The sequence below is a fragment of the Gracilinanus agilis genome, chromosome 4 (genome assembly GCF_016433145.1).
Source record: "Gracilinanus agilis isolate LMUSP501 chromosome 4, AgileGrace, whole genome shotgun sequence".
In the NCBI taxonomy this organism is placed as follows: Eukaryota; Metazoa; Chordata; class Mammalia; order Didelphimorphia; family Didelphidae; genus Gracilinanus; species Gracilinanus agilis.
Genome location: NC_058133.1, coordinates 332,437,879 through 332,453,194, shown reverse-complemented (window position 1 = coordinate 332,453,194; position 15,316 = coordinate 332,437,879). Strand labels below are relative to the sequence as shown.

The 15,316-nt window shown below is 34.7% G+C and overlaps 1 protein-coding gene across 2 annotated transcripts in view; it reads left to right on the top strand.

Annotated features, from left to right (window-relative positions):
• RNGTT (RNA guanylyltransferase and 5'-phosphatase) overlaps positions 1-12,708 on the top strand; it is a 383,467-nt gene extending 370,759 nt beyond the window's left edge. For both annotated transcript variants that reach the window (XM_044676398.1, XM_044676397.1), the window contains 2 exons: positions 9,044-9,167; positions 12,433-12,708. In XM_044676398.1, the coding sequence (XP_044532333.1) occupies positions 9,044-9,167; positions 12,433-12,596 (288 nt within the window). In that variant the 3' untranslated portion in view covers positions 12,597-12,708. The remainder of the gene's footprint in view (positions 1-9,043; positions 9,168-12,432) is intronic.
• The last annotated feature ends 2,608 nt before the right edge of the window (positions 12,709-15,316 follow it).

Below are 15,316 nucleotides of genomic sequence, written 5' to 3'. Positions count from 1 at the left end.
TCAGGGATCATCCTAGGTTTAATTATATGATTGTGAGTATTCCATGACTCGACTGTTTTAGTGAGTCTGTGGTTTGCAAAAACATCTTCTTGAAACATCGCATTGTGACTGGAAATTAACTCTAAATTTCAAAGGCTATTATAGTGTAGGTCAAGTCCTGGAAGTTCCTGCTGTACTAAACAGCATTAAGTAGGCTCCTGAAAACAGGATATACCTCCTATTTGAGAACCAGCCCAAGTATAAGTAGTTGAATCATTCTAAGGTTGACTTTTAGGTGAATTATTTTTTTGGTGATTTTTAAAAATAGACCTACTCTGAGTTCTCTCTCTCTCTCTCTCTCTCTCTCTCTCTCTCTCTCTCTCTCTCTCTCTCTCTCTCTCCATTCATTCAACTGACATGTGTTAAATGCCTTTTATTTATAATGCTCCCTTCAAAGATAGTTAGAAGTTGGCCACTGGCGAATCTAACCTCAGACATTTCCCAAGCTGTGTAACCCTGGGCAAGTCATTTAACCTGAACTGCCCAGCCCTTCTTGCTCTTCTGCCTTAGAATCTAAAACAGAAGGGGTTAAAAAACAAAATTAGCTTCTGACCTCATAGAGATTTTTATTGTGGGGAAGGGGACTTTGGAAAGAGGAGAAGAATGCGAAATATTCAAGAACCAGAGCTATTATGAATGCAGAATAAAATACAGCAAGACATTAAAGAAGGGAAATGTGCACTCAAGTCCAAGGAAGGAAAAAGTTCTGACTATGAGAACAGAATTGCTTTTGAGGAGAAGACAATATTTGAACCAAAATTCGAAGGAGTAAAAGGATTTCAAAACACGGATGTGAAAGTATATTACACATGTAGGAAACATTATAAATAAAATTAGAAAAATGCAAGATATGTGCTAGATATAATGAGTAGTTGGGGGGGGCAGTGAGATGGCTCACTGGATTGAGAACTAGACTTAGAGATGGGAGGTCCTGGGTTCAAAACTAGCCTCAGACACTTACTAGCTGTGTGACCCAGGGCAAGTCACTTAACCCTCATTACCTAGCCATTACCACTCTTCTGCTTTAGAACACAGTATTCATGCTAAGACAGAAGGTAAAGGTTTTTTTAAAAAATGAGTAGTCTGGTTGGAATGAAGTAGATCACATGTGGGGAAGAATGATGAAAAATAACACTATTAAAATATTCCAAGCAGGTGATTATTAGTATGTATACTAATGTGGTGCATTGTGACTGGCGTGTCTGAAATAGATAGAAATGATCTTTCCTTAATATTTCAGCCAAAATAATTTTTAACATTCCTATTACCTTTCAAAGAAGTTACAGAACTTTTTTGCCTGGCATTCAACTTGGCAATACCATTTGTTTCCAACTTTATTTCACCCTCCATGCACACTGTGCCCCAATCATATTAGGAACATACCATATGCTTTTCCTTTAGACTTTATGCTTCTGTTCATATTATTAACTCTTCTCAAATGCTCTACCTTCTCTTTACCACTTGAATCACTGTTTATCCTTTAATCCTGTGTCACCTCCTCAATAATCCTCCCTGATTCTCCCATTGTTTTTCACCTCTCCAAAGCATCATCTAATAATGCTAGATGTTATGCTTATACCTCTATGAGACTATAAGCTACAAGAGAGTATGGGCCATGTTTTATTTAAGGTTTGTATCTCCAGTGTTCTTCAAATTGTAGGCACTGGATAAATATTTGCTAAATGGATGGATGGATGAATGAATGAATGAATGAATGAAAAAATTAGGGAAGTCAGAAGGAGAAATACACACAGTAATCCTTGTGGGCTCCATTTCATTCTTCCTCATTTATTTTATTATTTCCTCTGTCTTCATTCCTATTTACTAGAAAATAAAGATATCTGCATTAAAACAAGATTTTTTATTTAAGGTAATCTATTTTCCCTTATTCTTAATTCTTTATTCTTTAATTCTTAATTCTTTAGATTGCATTATCAAAACATAGGATTATAACATCATTTCAGATTTACAACTGATCAGTTCCAAATTTAGCTTTCACATTGTGAATGTATTTAGGAAAAAAAATCACAGAAATTGTAAAAAGAATCAATTTTGATTTATGAATCTGGCTTTAATTATCAGTCTTTTAAAAGCCAATAACTCTTTAGATTGTTGTTCAGTCGTTTTTAGTTTTGTCCAAGTCTTTATGACCCTGTTTGGGATTTTCTTGGCCTAGATACTGGAGCGATTTGTCATTTCCTTCTCCAACTCATTTTACAGATGAGGAAGTGAGGCAAATAGGATTAAGTGACTTGCCTAGAGTTACACTGCTAGTAAATGTCTACGGCCAGATTTGAACTTCCCAGTTAATTTTTTTTTTTACTCCAAGCCCATCACCCTATCCATTGTGCCACCTAGCTCCTCTTAAAGTAAAAGATAGGATCTTTGAGTTTTTTTATTTTGTTTTGTTTTGTTTCTCAATTTCTTTATCTTAAAGTTTTATTAAGTGCTTACCATGTGTAAAACTGCAAGATATAGATCCTAAGAACTTTTTAAAAAAGTAACACTCAGAATCTATCCTCTCCCACGCTCAGTGAGCCTTCCTTTGTAACGAAGTTTATACTTTAGAAAGGAAAAAGGAAAACAAAACTGCTCAGCAAACAACCAGCACTTCAACCAATTGTGGCAATATAAGCAATATTTCACACTTAATACACTCCATAGATGAAGGGAGGGTAATGCATTTTTATGGTCTTGAAAATTTTGTGCAGCAAGGTTTGTTTTTCAGAAATAATCAGGATTTCTTAGAATAGCTTTAAATTAATTCAATGTGTAATTCTACCAGGTAATCTATCTCATAATCCACCTCAGCCTGCACAGGCTCCTACATCTTAATTTGTCCCTGAAGTTAATTTGTCTGGGGAAATCTCCCATCCTTAAGTCATTGCTTCATCCCCCAAAACATTAAAAGTACAATCTTATTAAGAAACTAAAACTGATAATGTTGTGGAATGTAAATATTACATTTTGGAGGTCTCTGCCTTTCTTATTCTTTAAACAGAGATTATAGAGTGGAAATGATTTTACAATTGAGATTCTGCCTATCTCTGCTATGTGCTTTTCTCATCATGGTGTTATCCAAGAAACTGCTAAATTAAGATTTTCAAATCATAGACTATATAAGAGACCTTAGAGATTATCTAATTCTTTCATTTCACTAGTAAGGAAATTGAGGTCTATGTATGTAAGTGACTTGCTTAAGATCCCACAAAGAGTAAGTAGCAGAAACACACCTTTGAACTTCAAATCCTTTTCTTTTTCCATTCTACACAGCTCCAGTCTCTTCTGCTCCTTCTTGAACCACAGTGTTACTAGAATCTTCCATAGTATCTATAGGAGTTATTGGTCAAGGATAAGATCTTGCATACTGCCCTGAAAATTTATATTCCTTTGAGCTTCAACTATTTTCAAATTTACCAGAATTTCACCCTTAGTGATTAAGAAAACAGACTTTCTAAACTATACAGTGATTTTTAAGAAATTTAATTCCATATGTTTAAGTAATTAGCTTTTATTAACTAAAACCAAGCTAGTAGGATCATTAGGGATTCTAATGTAGAATTATTTTAATAAATGAGTAAAAAAGAAATTTTGAATTTAGCATGTTAAATAGTTGCCTCTTTAACCTCTCTTCACCACAACTTGCCCACAGTGATCTCTCCCTCCTGTGCTTCACAGAGCATACTGTTTCTACCATTCTTCCAACAACTATTTATTCCCTTCAGTTTCAATATATTGAAGACCCTCAAGAAGTCATAGGTTTTGCTTCAGAAGAGATATTAGTGATCATTAAGCCCTATCTTTTCATTATTCAAGGAAGAAGCTGCTGGCCACAGAGATAATTTGCCCAAAGGCAGTAAACTTCAGAACCAAAATTTGAACCCAAGACTTCTAACTCCAAATTTGTTTTCCTATCTTATAAGTATGCTCACTATTCCTTCCAGGATAAAATAGAAAATTGTCTGTTTGGTATTCAAGGCCCTTCATAACCTAGTTCCCTTCTCCCTTTCCAATCTTCATTATACCTTACTCCCCAGCATGTACTCTTTCATACAGTGATACTGAATTCATTGCAGTTCTAGGAACAAGATGTTTTATTTCGAGGCTCTGGGTATTTTCTCCTGTTATCCCTTATGCCTAGAACATTCCCTCCTCATCTTTTCCTCCTGGCTTTCCTAACTTCTCTTTTAAGCCCAAACTAAAAATCTCATCTACAAGAAGCCTTTGCCTACCCTACTAAATTCTAGTGCTTCCCCTTTCTTGTTTCCTTTTTTATCTTGTACATACCTTGCATTGTACACTGTTGTTTTCTTGTTGTGTCCCTCATTAATTAGACTATGAGGTGCTTGAGGGCAGGGGCTGTCTTTTCTCTCTTTTTGTGTCTCCAGCATTTAGCACATTGCCATTTAATAAGTGTTCATAGACCGACTAATATTGGTTGGGTTTTTTTTTTTTTACCTACTGTACCACATTTCACTCAGATGCATAAAGAATTTTAAAATAATCTTGGCAGTGTGCTTGCTGAAATGCTTAATAAATTCTAGATCAAGAGCAGGATATAGACCAGTGATTCCCAAAGTGGGTGCTACCACCCCCTGGTGGGTGCTGCAGCGATCCAGGAGGGCAGTGATGGCCACAGGTGCATTTATCTTTCCTATTAATTGCTATTAAAATTTTTTAAAAATTAATTTCCAGGGGGCTAAGTAATATTTTTTTTCTGGAAAGGAGGTGGTAGGCCAAAAAATTTTGGGAACCACTGATATAGACATACTATGCTGTCCTAGTAGATGGGTTAGAGATGATAGTTCCCTTAACATGGATTTGGTGCTGAGCGAATGGCTAAATAGAGTGTGTGTTCATTAAAGCATCAATATCAACATGGATGGAAGTCTCCAGTGGAATACTCTTGGGATCTCTCCATTTCCTTCTGGCAGTAAGACTCTTTTTCATCATAAAGACATAAAAACCATGAAGAACACATGAAGATATAGATGGTATATTTGTCAAATTTACAAATGACACAAAGTTTAAAAAAATGGCTAATATATTATTTGACAGAGTCTTAATCCAGAAAGATCTCAACAAGTCAGACTTAATGCAATGAAATATAAAAGTATAAAATAAAATGTAATAAAAAATATAAATTGCCCAGTGGATTGAGAGCCAGGCCTAGAAATGGTAGTTCCTGGGTTCATATCTGATCTCAGATACTTCCTGTGTGCCCCTGTGGAAATCACTTAATTCCCATGCCTACCCATACCATTCTTCTGCCTGGGAAACAATACATAGTATTTATTCCAAGATTGAAAATAAGGATTATTTTTTTAAGTCCAATCTAAATGCTTGCAATTTTAAATTTTTAAAAGAAAAAATGTAAAGTTCTGTTTGAGTTTAATATATCAACATCATAACTATTACCCTCCAAAATAATTACTGTCTTAGACTAAATTAGGAGAGGTATGATTTCCAGAACAAGGGAGATGGGAGATAATTATTCAGCTATACTCTGACCTGATCAGGCTATATTTAAAGTATTCTGTTCACTTCTGGGTGCCATATTTTAAAAAAGACATAAGATGGAGAAAGCATATAGATTTCTGTTAAGATGGTAAGGCATTGTGCCAAGCATTGTGATTACAAATACAATTTATTAATGAATATTTATTAACACCTTCTATGTGTGGGCCACTATACTAAGTTGAAGATATTAAAAAAAAAAAAAAGGCAAAAGAAAGTCCCTGCCCTCAAGGAGTTAACAATTTAATGGGGAAACAACATGCAAAGAGATATACATAAATGAAGCTACCTAAGGGACAAATAAGAGATTAACAGAGGGAAGACACAGGAATTAAGTTGGGGGTTAAGTTTCCTATAGAAGGTGGAATTTTAGTTGGGATTTTAAGGAAGCCTGGGAGGTCACTAGTCAGGAGCAGAGGAGGGAGAGCATTCCAGATATAGGGGATAGCCAGAGAAAATGCCTAGAACTGAGAAATATAATGTCTTGTTTATGGAATATTCAGAAGATCAGTACCATGTACATGTTGATGATTAAGATGTAATCCCTACTATGAGGCTTATTTAACCTAAGGAAATTTGACCCTATCTCACCCACCCCCGATTATGAGTTTAAATTAAATTAGTAGAGTAAAATAGTAGAGCAAAATTGCTGTATGTGGTTACATTATATCTTCATATAATCCTAAGAATTATGGAAGGGCAAAAATTATGGTGGTAATCTTTTATAATAAAGAAATATTAAGGTGGTTTAAGTGATCTACATTCTATATTAATTCTAATGGATATTAAATATCATTTTAACAAGAGCTATGTCCTTTCTCACCTTTCATTCCATCAATATAATGAAATAGTGCCAAGTAATTATAGTGATAAACAAGAGAGTGTTTTGAAACTAGAATTAAGTTTATAGTCTGTACTCTATACTCACGATCTCTGAATTTGGTCCTTTATTCACTTTATATCTATGAGGAAATATTATTTGATCTGTTAAGGTCATTTGAACTGCCTAACTCAATGGGGGTACCATACCCTACTGAATTGCCTTCTGCTTAAAATAATGAATGTCAATTGAGATCGATGAAAGGGAATAATCTGCTGTTTGGGGACATAAAAATGTATCTGGGTCAGTGTAGTGGCAGGTGTTTGCATTCTGGAAAGCTCTGTCTCCTATTGCTAATGCATGGCCAAGTGAGTACACAGAGAGTTAATAATGCTGCTTAATTGCAGCAGTCAGATAGAGCAACACATAATTTATAGCTATTCTGAGTCTGGGATCACAAGAGTGATAAACTATATGATAAAGACTTGTAGAGATTGCTAGTTAGTAAAAGTACAAAGGAAGTGTTAAATATGTTTCTCACTAGATACTGTAGTACAGAGAGAGGGGGGTCGTGACAGTTTTTTTTTTTTCAAGCTTTGGCTGAGTTCTGAAATCAGTTAGGAGTTTGGAATCTTGAGGGAGAGAAGGCAGTTGGTTTGAGAATCTCGTGGAGAGAGGTTCAGATCAACTGAGCTGCTTCCTTGCCTATCTGAAGAATAGGCTAGCCTAGCTTTGGAATATTTATTTAAGAATTGTTAGTTTAGATAAACCCTTTGTATTTCCATATCCTATCTTATTTCCTACCTTCCTTCCCTTACCTTAAATGTCTGTGGAGTTAATAAGGAGAGTAAATTAGAGAGTAGTTCAAATCTGTGAGGGGTTTAACTATAATTTGGCAGTATTTTATCTAAAGAAATTGGTTAGTCATCATTTTATTCCCTTTAGACATCAAGAGCACCTTGAAAGCTGAGCTAAGGCAGGACCTTGCTCAGACTCCATCTCTGCCTCCCTTCCCCCACCTGAGGTTCCTGTAAACAACTGTTAGGGCTTCCTCAATCCACCTTCCCAACAAATCATCCTTAAAGACAATAAACCCTTTTGTGTTTCAACAGACCTGTTAGTTACTTTGTCATTCAATTAGTAAGAGAGGGAAGAAGAGGGAAAGAACCAACATACTCTGGGCTTGAAGGGAAGCCAGGGTATCCATCTTGAAGGAAGGTGTAACTTCAAAACAAGTCCCTTCCTGTGAAATTAACTATGAGTGACATAATAGCTTTTATTTGGACTCCAAAAGCCCCCGGGGCCAGATCTTATATATCAACCATGCCCTTTGTATTTCTGTGCTTTGGAGCAAATCAGTTAACTTTTCTGTGCCTTGGTTTCCTCATCTAAGAATTTTTCCATCTCTAAATTTTAAAATCCTATAAATGTAGATACCCAGCAAAGAATGAATTAAAGTTCCTTTGTTTACCTAAAGAAGTAGTAAATTGCAAGGTAAATAGAAAGATAAATATATCAGAGAATGTATTCACCAAGTGGCTTAAACAGAAATGTTTTACCTAGCTGGCAAACTCTAATCTTTAGTTTTCCCTTTGAAGTAAATGAGAATGTAAGCAAATCAATCTAGTATGACCTTTTTAAAAGGGAACTAATTAAATTAGAAAATTTTCAAGTGCACACATATCCAATTAACAAATCTGTGGATTGAGAGTTTTAAAAAAGTTTTCTTCCTTATATAGTCCTAGGTAGTTGTTGAAGCCCTGAATTGCTATAGGTACAGAGATGAGAACATTTCAGATAATGTTTATGATGCTAAATGATTTCAGTCTACCAAGTTGTAAGGAAAAGGTGTTACCCATGCAAGATAAAAATAGAATTAAAATTTTCTCATGAGTGGCATTTGATTTGAAAGTTCAAAAATAAGCTCAGGTTTCTGTTTATGAGGAGCTTCCTAGGAGTTCAGTAAAATATCTTTTAAAAGGTTTTTAAGTCTCCATGGAGACTTGCTACCTTTAATGGTTCATGATGTGATCCATATTAAATCATCTATGATGAAAAGCCAAAATGGCAACAAAATTAAAATTAGCTTAATTTCAAAATTAACACAAATTCGTAAATGGAATGGTCAGCTCAGGAAATAGTCTCTTGGTTCAAATTATCTGTCAAGCAAAAGATTAAGTCATATGAATTATTTCTCTTCTCAAATTTTTCCTTTTTTTTTTTTTTTTTTTTAATAAGAAAAGGGAATTCCTTAGGCTTCAAAATGTGACTTTGAAGGTACAGGCCTTTCTAAAAGGTGTTGAAACCCCAAAAGCGCCTTCCTTTCTCAAACTACCAATGATGCAGACATAAAGGAAGGGGTTTGTCCCCATGGTAACATATTTGCATTTGGCAAACCAGAAGTGGCTGGTTTTTGCTTGGTGGTATAATTGCTGTATATTGACAGCAGATTTCAAAACTATTTATAAAATGTCGAGTAGATGAGCATATGTACAAGGGGGATGCACACACCACATCACTAAGCTTGATTAGACATTTATGACGACAGAGAACTAGGCATGGATTACTGAGGTGTTTTTGGCATTTCTTAATGTGTCTGTCACAGAGTGGAGGCACAAAGGTTTTCAAGCAATTTAAGACATTTCTCTCAATTCTCTTTTTAAACAGGTGACAAAAGAATTAAAACAATATGACAATAAAATTATAGAATGCAAATTTGAGAACAACAGTTGGGTCTTCATGAGACAGAGAACAGACAAAAGCTTTCCAAATGCTTATAACACTGCCATGGGTAAGTATAGTGTGGTAACCTTCTGACCCCTGCTGGCTGGTTAAGAAGAACATGGTTCTGGTTTAAGAACCAAGAATATAACTGTTTCTTTGTTCCCATTTACTAAGATCAAGAGATGATCATGTTTAAGGCCTCATTTGATTGGGAATATCTCACTATAGACCTGTTTAAAGACCTTTATTATACTAGGTGATTTGTCCTCATTCTTCCCAGGACTACATTGAGCTAACGCACTCAGGAAAGATGTTTTGGCAAGATGAGGGACTATACAAGTTGAATTTGTTGAACAAAAAAAGCCATGGTAATTTCAGCTCTATTCAAAACAGCAAAAATCATTGTTTGCCCAGATGGGAAAGGACAAAATTAGTAGGGGAAAATGTAATTTCAAGCTCCTAAAATAGTTTTACAAACAATGGAGAACAAAGTAAATGAAAGCCACAAAAATGCTGTCCTTTTACTATTGTGAAGGCTTTAAATTCTTCAGATAAAACTTGATTGTTTTTGTAATTCAGAAAAGTGAATGTCATTTAAATGGACAGCCAGGGATTAATTGAGGTTTATAAGGTAAATTTCTATTACTGAGTTGTTATTCCCAACTTCAGTTTTAGGACTTTTATAAAGTCTGTTATACTTGCCATCCACAACTTTTAGGGTTGATAACCATTGTGTTGGGTGTAGCCCCACAATGAAAGATGATATTGATGATGATGATGATGATGATGATGATGATGATGATGATGATGATGATGATGATGATGATGATGATGATGATTGTAATTAGCTCATAAGGAAAAATGGACAAAATGGTTTATATGGTTTATAGAATCAAACAGTATACTATCCAGTCTTTCTTTTAAAAAGATGCTTTAGAGGCAGCTAGGTAGATTGGGAGCAAGGCCTAGAGCCAGGAGGTCCTGAGTACAAATTTGGCCTCAAGACACTTCTTTGTGACCCTGGGCAAGTCATTTAACCCCCATTGCCTAGCCCTTACAACTCTTCTTCCTTGGAACCAATACCAAGGCAAAAGGTAAGGGTTTAAAAAAATAAAAAGATGCTTTAATAAAATCAAAATTGTGGAATGCATGTTTTACTCTCATTTTCACCCACAGAACTGCTGAAATCACTCTCTGGTATTAATGACTCTAAAGTACTTTAATACTCAAAATTATATTAAGGCTGATGCAGCAGAGTAAGGGTCTTATAAGTCTTTGGAAAAGATTTGAGATCTCCTTGAGAGACGAGTAAAAGGGAGACATAGTACAGAGACTACAACACTAAATAACACCTTCCCCTTTCTCCTCCCCCCTTCCCTCATCCCCTCAACTCCCCTAACCCCTAACCCCGCCCAGATTATAGGGAAAATCTTTTCTTTTGCATGAACTGATGCTCCCTGGGAGTCCTATCTGAGACTTAACCCTTCCTAGAGAACAATATTTCTATTTGCTTTTCTACCAAAATACCTTAGAGATAAAGGAATATTGGGATCATGAAAACTAATTATTAGCAAATGTTTCACTTTTAAAACCAACTTTTTAAGATTGCTTAAAATGAGACCACCTGAAGAGATAACTGGATAAATAGTTGGATTTTAAATACTACGTTTACTGTAAAAGAATAGTTCTTTGAGAATAAGGGCTTTTTGTGTGTGTGTGTTTTTCTGTTTTCCCCAGCTTGGAATAGTGCCTTATACATGTTATAATTTTTTATTAATACTTGTACTTGATACATATTTGTTGAATTAAATCATATTATTCATGTATTAAAAGAGAAACTTTTCTCTAGGTATTACTAGTAAAACTTAGATAATGTGTTTTCTGGCTAGAATCAGAGTTGATTTTGAAAATGAATTTATTAAGTCAACTATTTTCTTATTTTGAGGAAGAAGATATGAATACTAGTTTATATAATATATACTATAGCTTTATACATTATAGTCTTTTCTAAATCGAAACCATGATTTTCTTTTTTTTTAAATCCCTTACCTTCTTAGAATCAATACTAAATATTGGTTTCAAGGCAAAAGAGCTATAAGTAAGTTTTAGCCAATTGGGATTAAGTGACTTGCCCGTGGTCACACAACTAGGACATGTCTGAGGACAGATTTGAACTCAAGTCTTTCTGTTTCCTTTAATTTGAAACGAAATTATTGAAGCAATTTGTTTTTTAAGCACATTCTTTTCCAAATATATCTCTCCTTCCTACCTAACAAGTCATCTCTTATAACTAAAATTTTTAAAAGCAAAAAACAAGCAATTCAGGGAAAACTAATCAGCATATCATTTGTGTCTGAGTATATGCTTTATTTACAAATGAATAATCAGACCATCACCTCTGAAAAGAAAGAAAAATCTAGGTTTCTTAACTCTTTTGGGGCCCAAACCTGTTTTTCATAATTATTCAGCATTCATTTTCATTTTATTGTTCTTAACATTTTCATTGTTGTCATTGTGTATGTTGTTATCCTGGTTTGCATTTCACTCTGTATCAGTAGTGTGTCTTTTCATGATTCTCTGATTTCTTCATGTTTGTCATTTACTATAACAGCCTGGCACATAGTAAGTACTACATAAATGTTAGCAGCCACCACCACTATCATGACTATGACACTGCCAATGGCAAATACTACTACTACTACTGCTACTGCTACTGCTACTGCTACTGCTACTACTATTACTATTAAATTAATATTCCATAATTTGTTTAACCATTTCCCAACTGATAAGTATCTCCCTTTCCCTAATTCTTTACTATCACACAAAATATTGCTATAAGTATTTTGGCATATATTGATTTCTTTGGAGTACATGCCTAATTATGGGAGTTCTAGGTCAGAGTATGGATGTTTTAGCCACTTTTTAAAAAACCATAATTCCAAATTGCTATCTAGAACAATTGGACCATGTCCCAACTTTACCAACTCTTTATTATTAAACCTATATTTCTTTATTTTCAGTGACATTTCTATATTCTGTATAGTGTCCAAAGTAGCTTCAATGGGATTGTCACTTAGCACATGGTAAGCATTCAATGAATGTTTGTCAAATGAAGGAATGATTACTCCTAAGCAAAATCGATTTAATATTAATCTTCAAATTAAGTATTGTTTATATCACTTCATTTTCAGTGCATCAAAACATACTAAAAATAATGTGTCCATGTCTTCATTCCTAGACTCCTTGTTTTACATTTCTCTCATATATTCCACTATGATGAATTGGCTTAATTAGTCCTAAAACAACTGTTTTTCTTTTCTTTTTGTTCCTAGCTGTATGTAACAGCATCTCCAACCCAGTCACCAAGGAAATCCTCTTTGAGTTCATTGACAGATGTATGACCGCTTCTCAAGGACAAGCACGCAAGCATCATCTGGACCCAGACACAGAGCTCATGCCTCCTCCACCTCCCAAAAAACCACGTCCTGGCATCTAATTTCAGTGTTTAGAAAGAAATAAGTGGGAAAAGCCTGATATAACTTTACAACTTTGTGGCCAGAGGAACTAAAAACAATGGTGGGTTATACATTTGAGAAGAGGGAGGAAGAAATAACAAGGAAAATGGTATTGTAGCTGTTCTATAAATATTTGATGCATTTTCTCCAGTGCTACACCATACATCACGGACTTGAACATTCTCTTTTTACTTGATAAACACAAGGTTACCTTGTAAAATCTGAAGTTTGAATTATCCAAAGGTTTAGGTAAGAGTAGAATCAATGGAAAGAGGCCTTGTTTATATATGGATAACTTTCACCTTTAATTTATAATGTTACTAATCTGGAACTGTGAGTACAGAAAACACTGTATTTTTAGCGACTATCTTTCAAAAATATAAAGTTATAACCCTTTTCTTTTTCTGAGTGATGGAGTTAGTCTCATTTATCATAGATTTCCTACATTTCAGAGATTAATGTGTTTAAAAAATAATAGAATTGTTTGAGTACTATACTAGTAAGATGAGCTTTACTCATTTTAATCCTATCTTTTTGTGGGAAGGAAATACAAAAAAAAAAAGTGAAACTTTAATGTTGTAATTAGCATCCTTTCTAAAGGAAACCTGTTGGGTATTTTTATCTGTTTCTGTTATTTGAACTCTCATATCTAATGTTTAGTGTGCCAGTTTTAGCTTTTCATTTTAAGCTTCTCCTTAGAAAGTAAGCACACACCAAATCCCTGTATGTAGGTCTCTCATTTGAGACTATTTCTAATGGCAGGGCTACTCCACCTTAACCCTCCACAGTGATAACACATTGTAAATGACATTAAAACACAAAACTCACTGTGATATATGAGTGATAAACAATAAAAATGATCTTGTGTTAGTTCCCCAGAACAAAACAGCTAACAAAATGCCAGATGACTTGACGGCTCTGATTAGGCAGTAATGTCAGTGGAATAGAATACTGTCATGGGAAAATGGTCTCCCACTGCTATATAAGTGTAGAGGCAAACACTAGGCATTCATTGGAATGAAACATCAAGAAAACCAAGACATTTATTTTTATAACCAGTGTTGGCTATTCTTTACCAGTGACATTATTCTTGTGATACCAATGAATCCAGTAACAAACCAATGGATGTTTGTACTTGGGGCAGATCATCGAACCCTCTTCCACATATTTCGATTGGCATGTGGAGAAATTATTCTAAGATTAGACCAATTAATAACCAGTGTATTTTAAGAAGTTCAGATTTTGAAGGTTTTCTGTACACATACTAAGAAAGGATCTTTGTGGACTACATTTTATATATTCATTACTGTTCAGGAGGTATGTATGTTTTTCAAGATATACCTAAATGTGAAAAGTCCAAATAGGTTATCTGATCTGATTACCTGACAGGATTTCATCTGCCAGGATTCAGTTGGTTATTACCAAAAATATGTTTCTATTCACCTGGATTTTAATGTTTGTAAACAAAATTTTCTCTTGTATTGATTTTTCTATATGAAACACTAGGGTCGTGCTTCATGAAGGTGTTTTTATTTGTTCCACTTTGTTGTATAATATGTATCGTGGGTTCATCCCAGTGGCCATTTTCATGTTTCTTTACTGGGGAGTTGGTGTGTATTAGGACACTGAAAGGGTTAAATTAGCTGCTTACTGAAGTGACAGGTGAGAAGAGAAAAATGCTCATGTTTCCATAATATCTTTTATACAAAGTAAAATATGGGGAATTGCCTATGCAAGGTTATAAAATTGATTCTTTCCCAAGCTAATAAGCCTTACAGAAATTTGATGCAAAAATCCTATGCAACCCTGAAAAACTACTCCATACATTACTGGGGGCAGTGACTTCCTTTCATCCAGCTTATAGGTTTGTTACTAGACTACATAAAAATGCAGCCCTTTTATGAAGAAAATTTACAATATACTTTTGTCAATTATAATATGTAGTGTAGCTAAAATGTCTATGGTAATTGTAACCTTTTGAATGAGTTAAATGAAAAGAACATCTCCTCTTTAATACCTCCAGATATTTCTCTCCTTGTCTGTCTGCATTTCAGCAGAACTTTAATTTTCTTAATTTATCCTTTTTTTTTTTTTTTTTTTTTTGCTGCAGTGCAGTATAACAGTCTTTTCTCCAATTCTATCCTATTTAGTTCCTGAGTGCACTCACTACTGTCCTCTACATCTTTAAAAGCAATCTAGAAGTAAACTAGAAAATTAAATTTCCAATGAAAACCTAAAGCTAGACTTTAGGACAGTTGAAGGGAAAAGCAGACTCTGCTCTTCCCATCTCATCCCACTTCACATCAGGTAAATTCTGAGACTGATCTTGTGGACAAGATAAAGAAACTCTTCATCTTTTAAAACAGAGAATGTGAAGCCCTCTGATTTGTGGCTTGGAAAAGGTGTGTAATAACTGTCAAATTTTGCATATATCATTTACTTTCAATTAAGTGCTCAGAAAATATTAGGAAATTTCTCCTAAAATTGTGTATCAAAGAATATTTTAATAAAGCTACTGGTTTAAAATAATGGAAGCTCACTTGCTTTGTCATACTGGTGAGCATTTGTTAGCACCTTGGTGTCTGGAGGTGATTTTCCTCCCATCTATCCCCATTGCTGGCAATGGGTAGTGCTACTACCAGCCACACTCCGGCGTTTCAAACACCAGAGATTTACCATGTATGCTAGAGAGCTCACACAT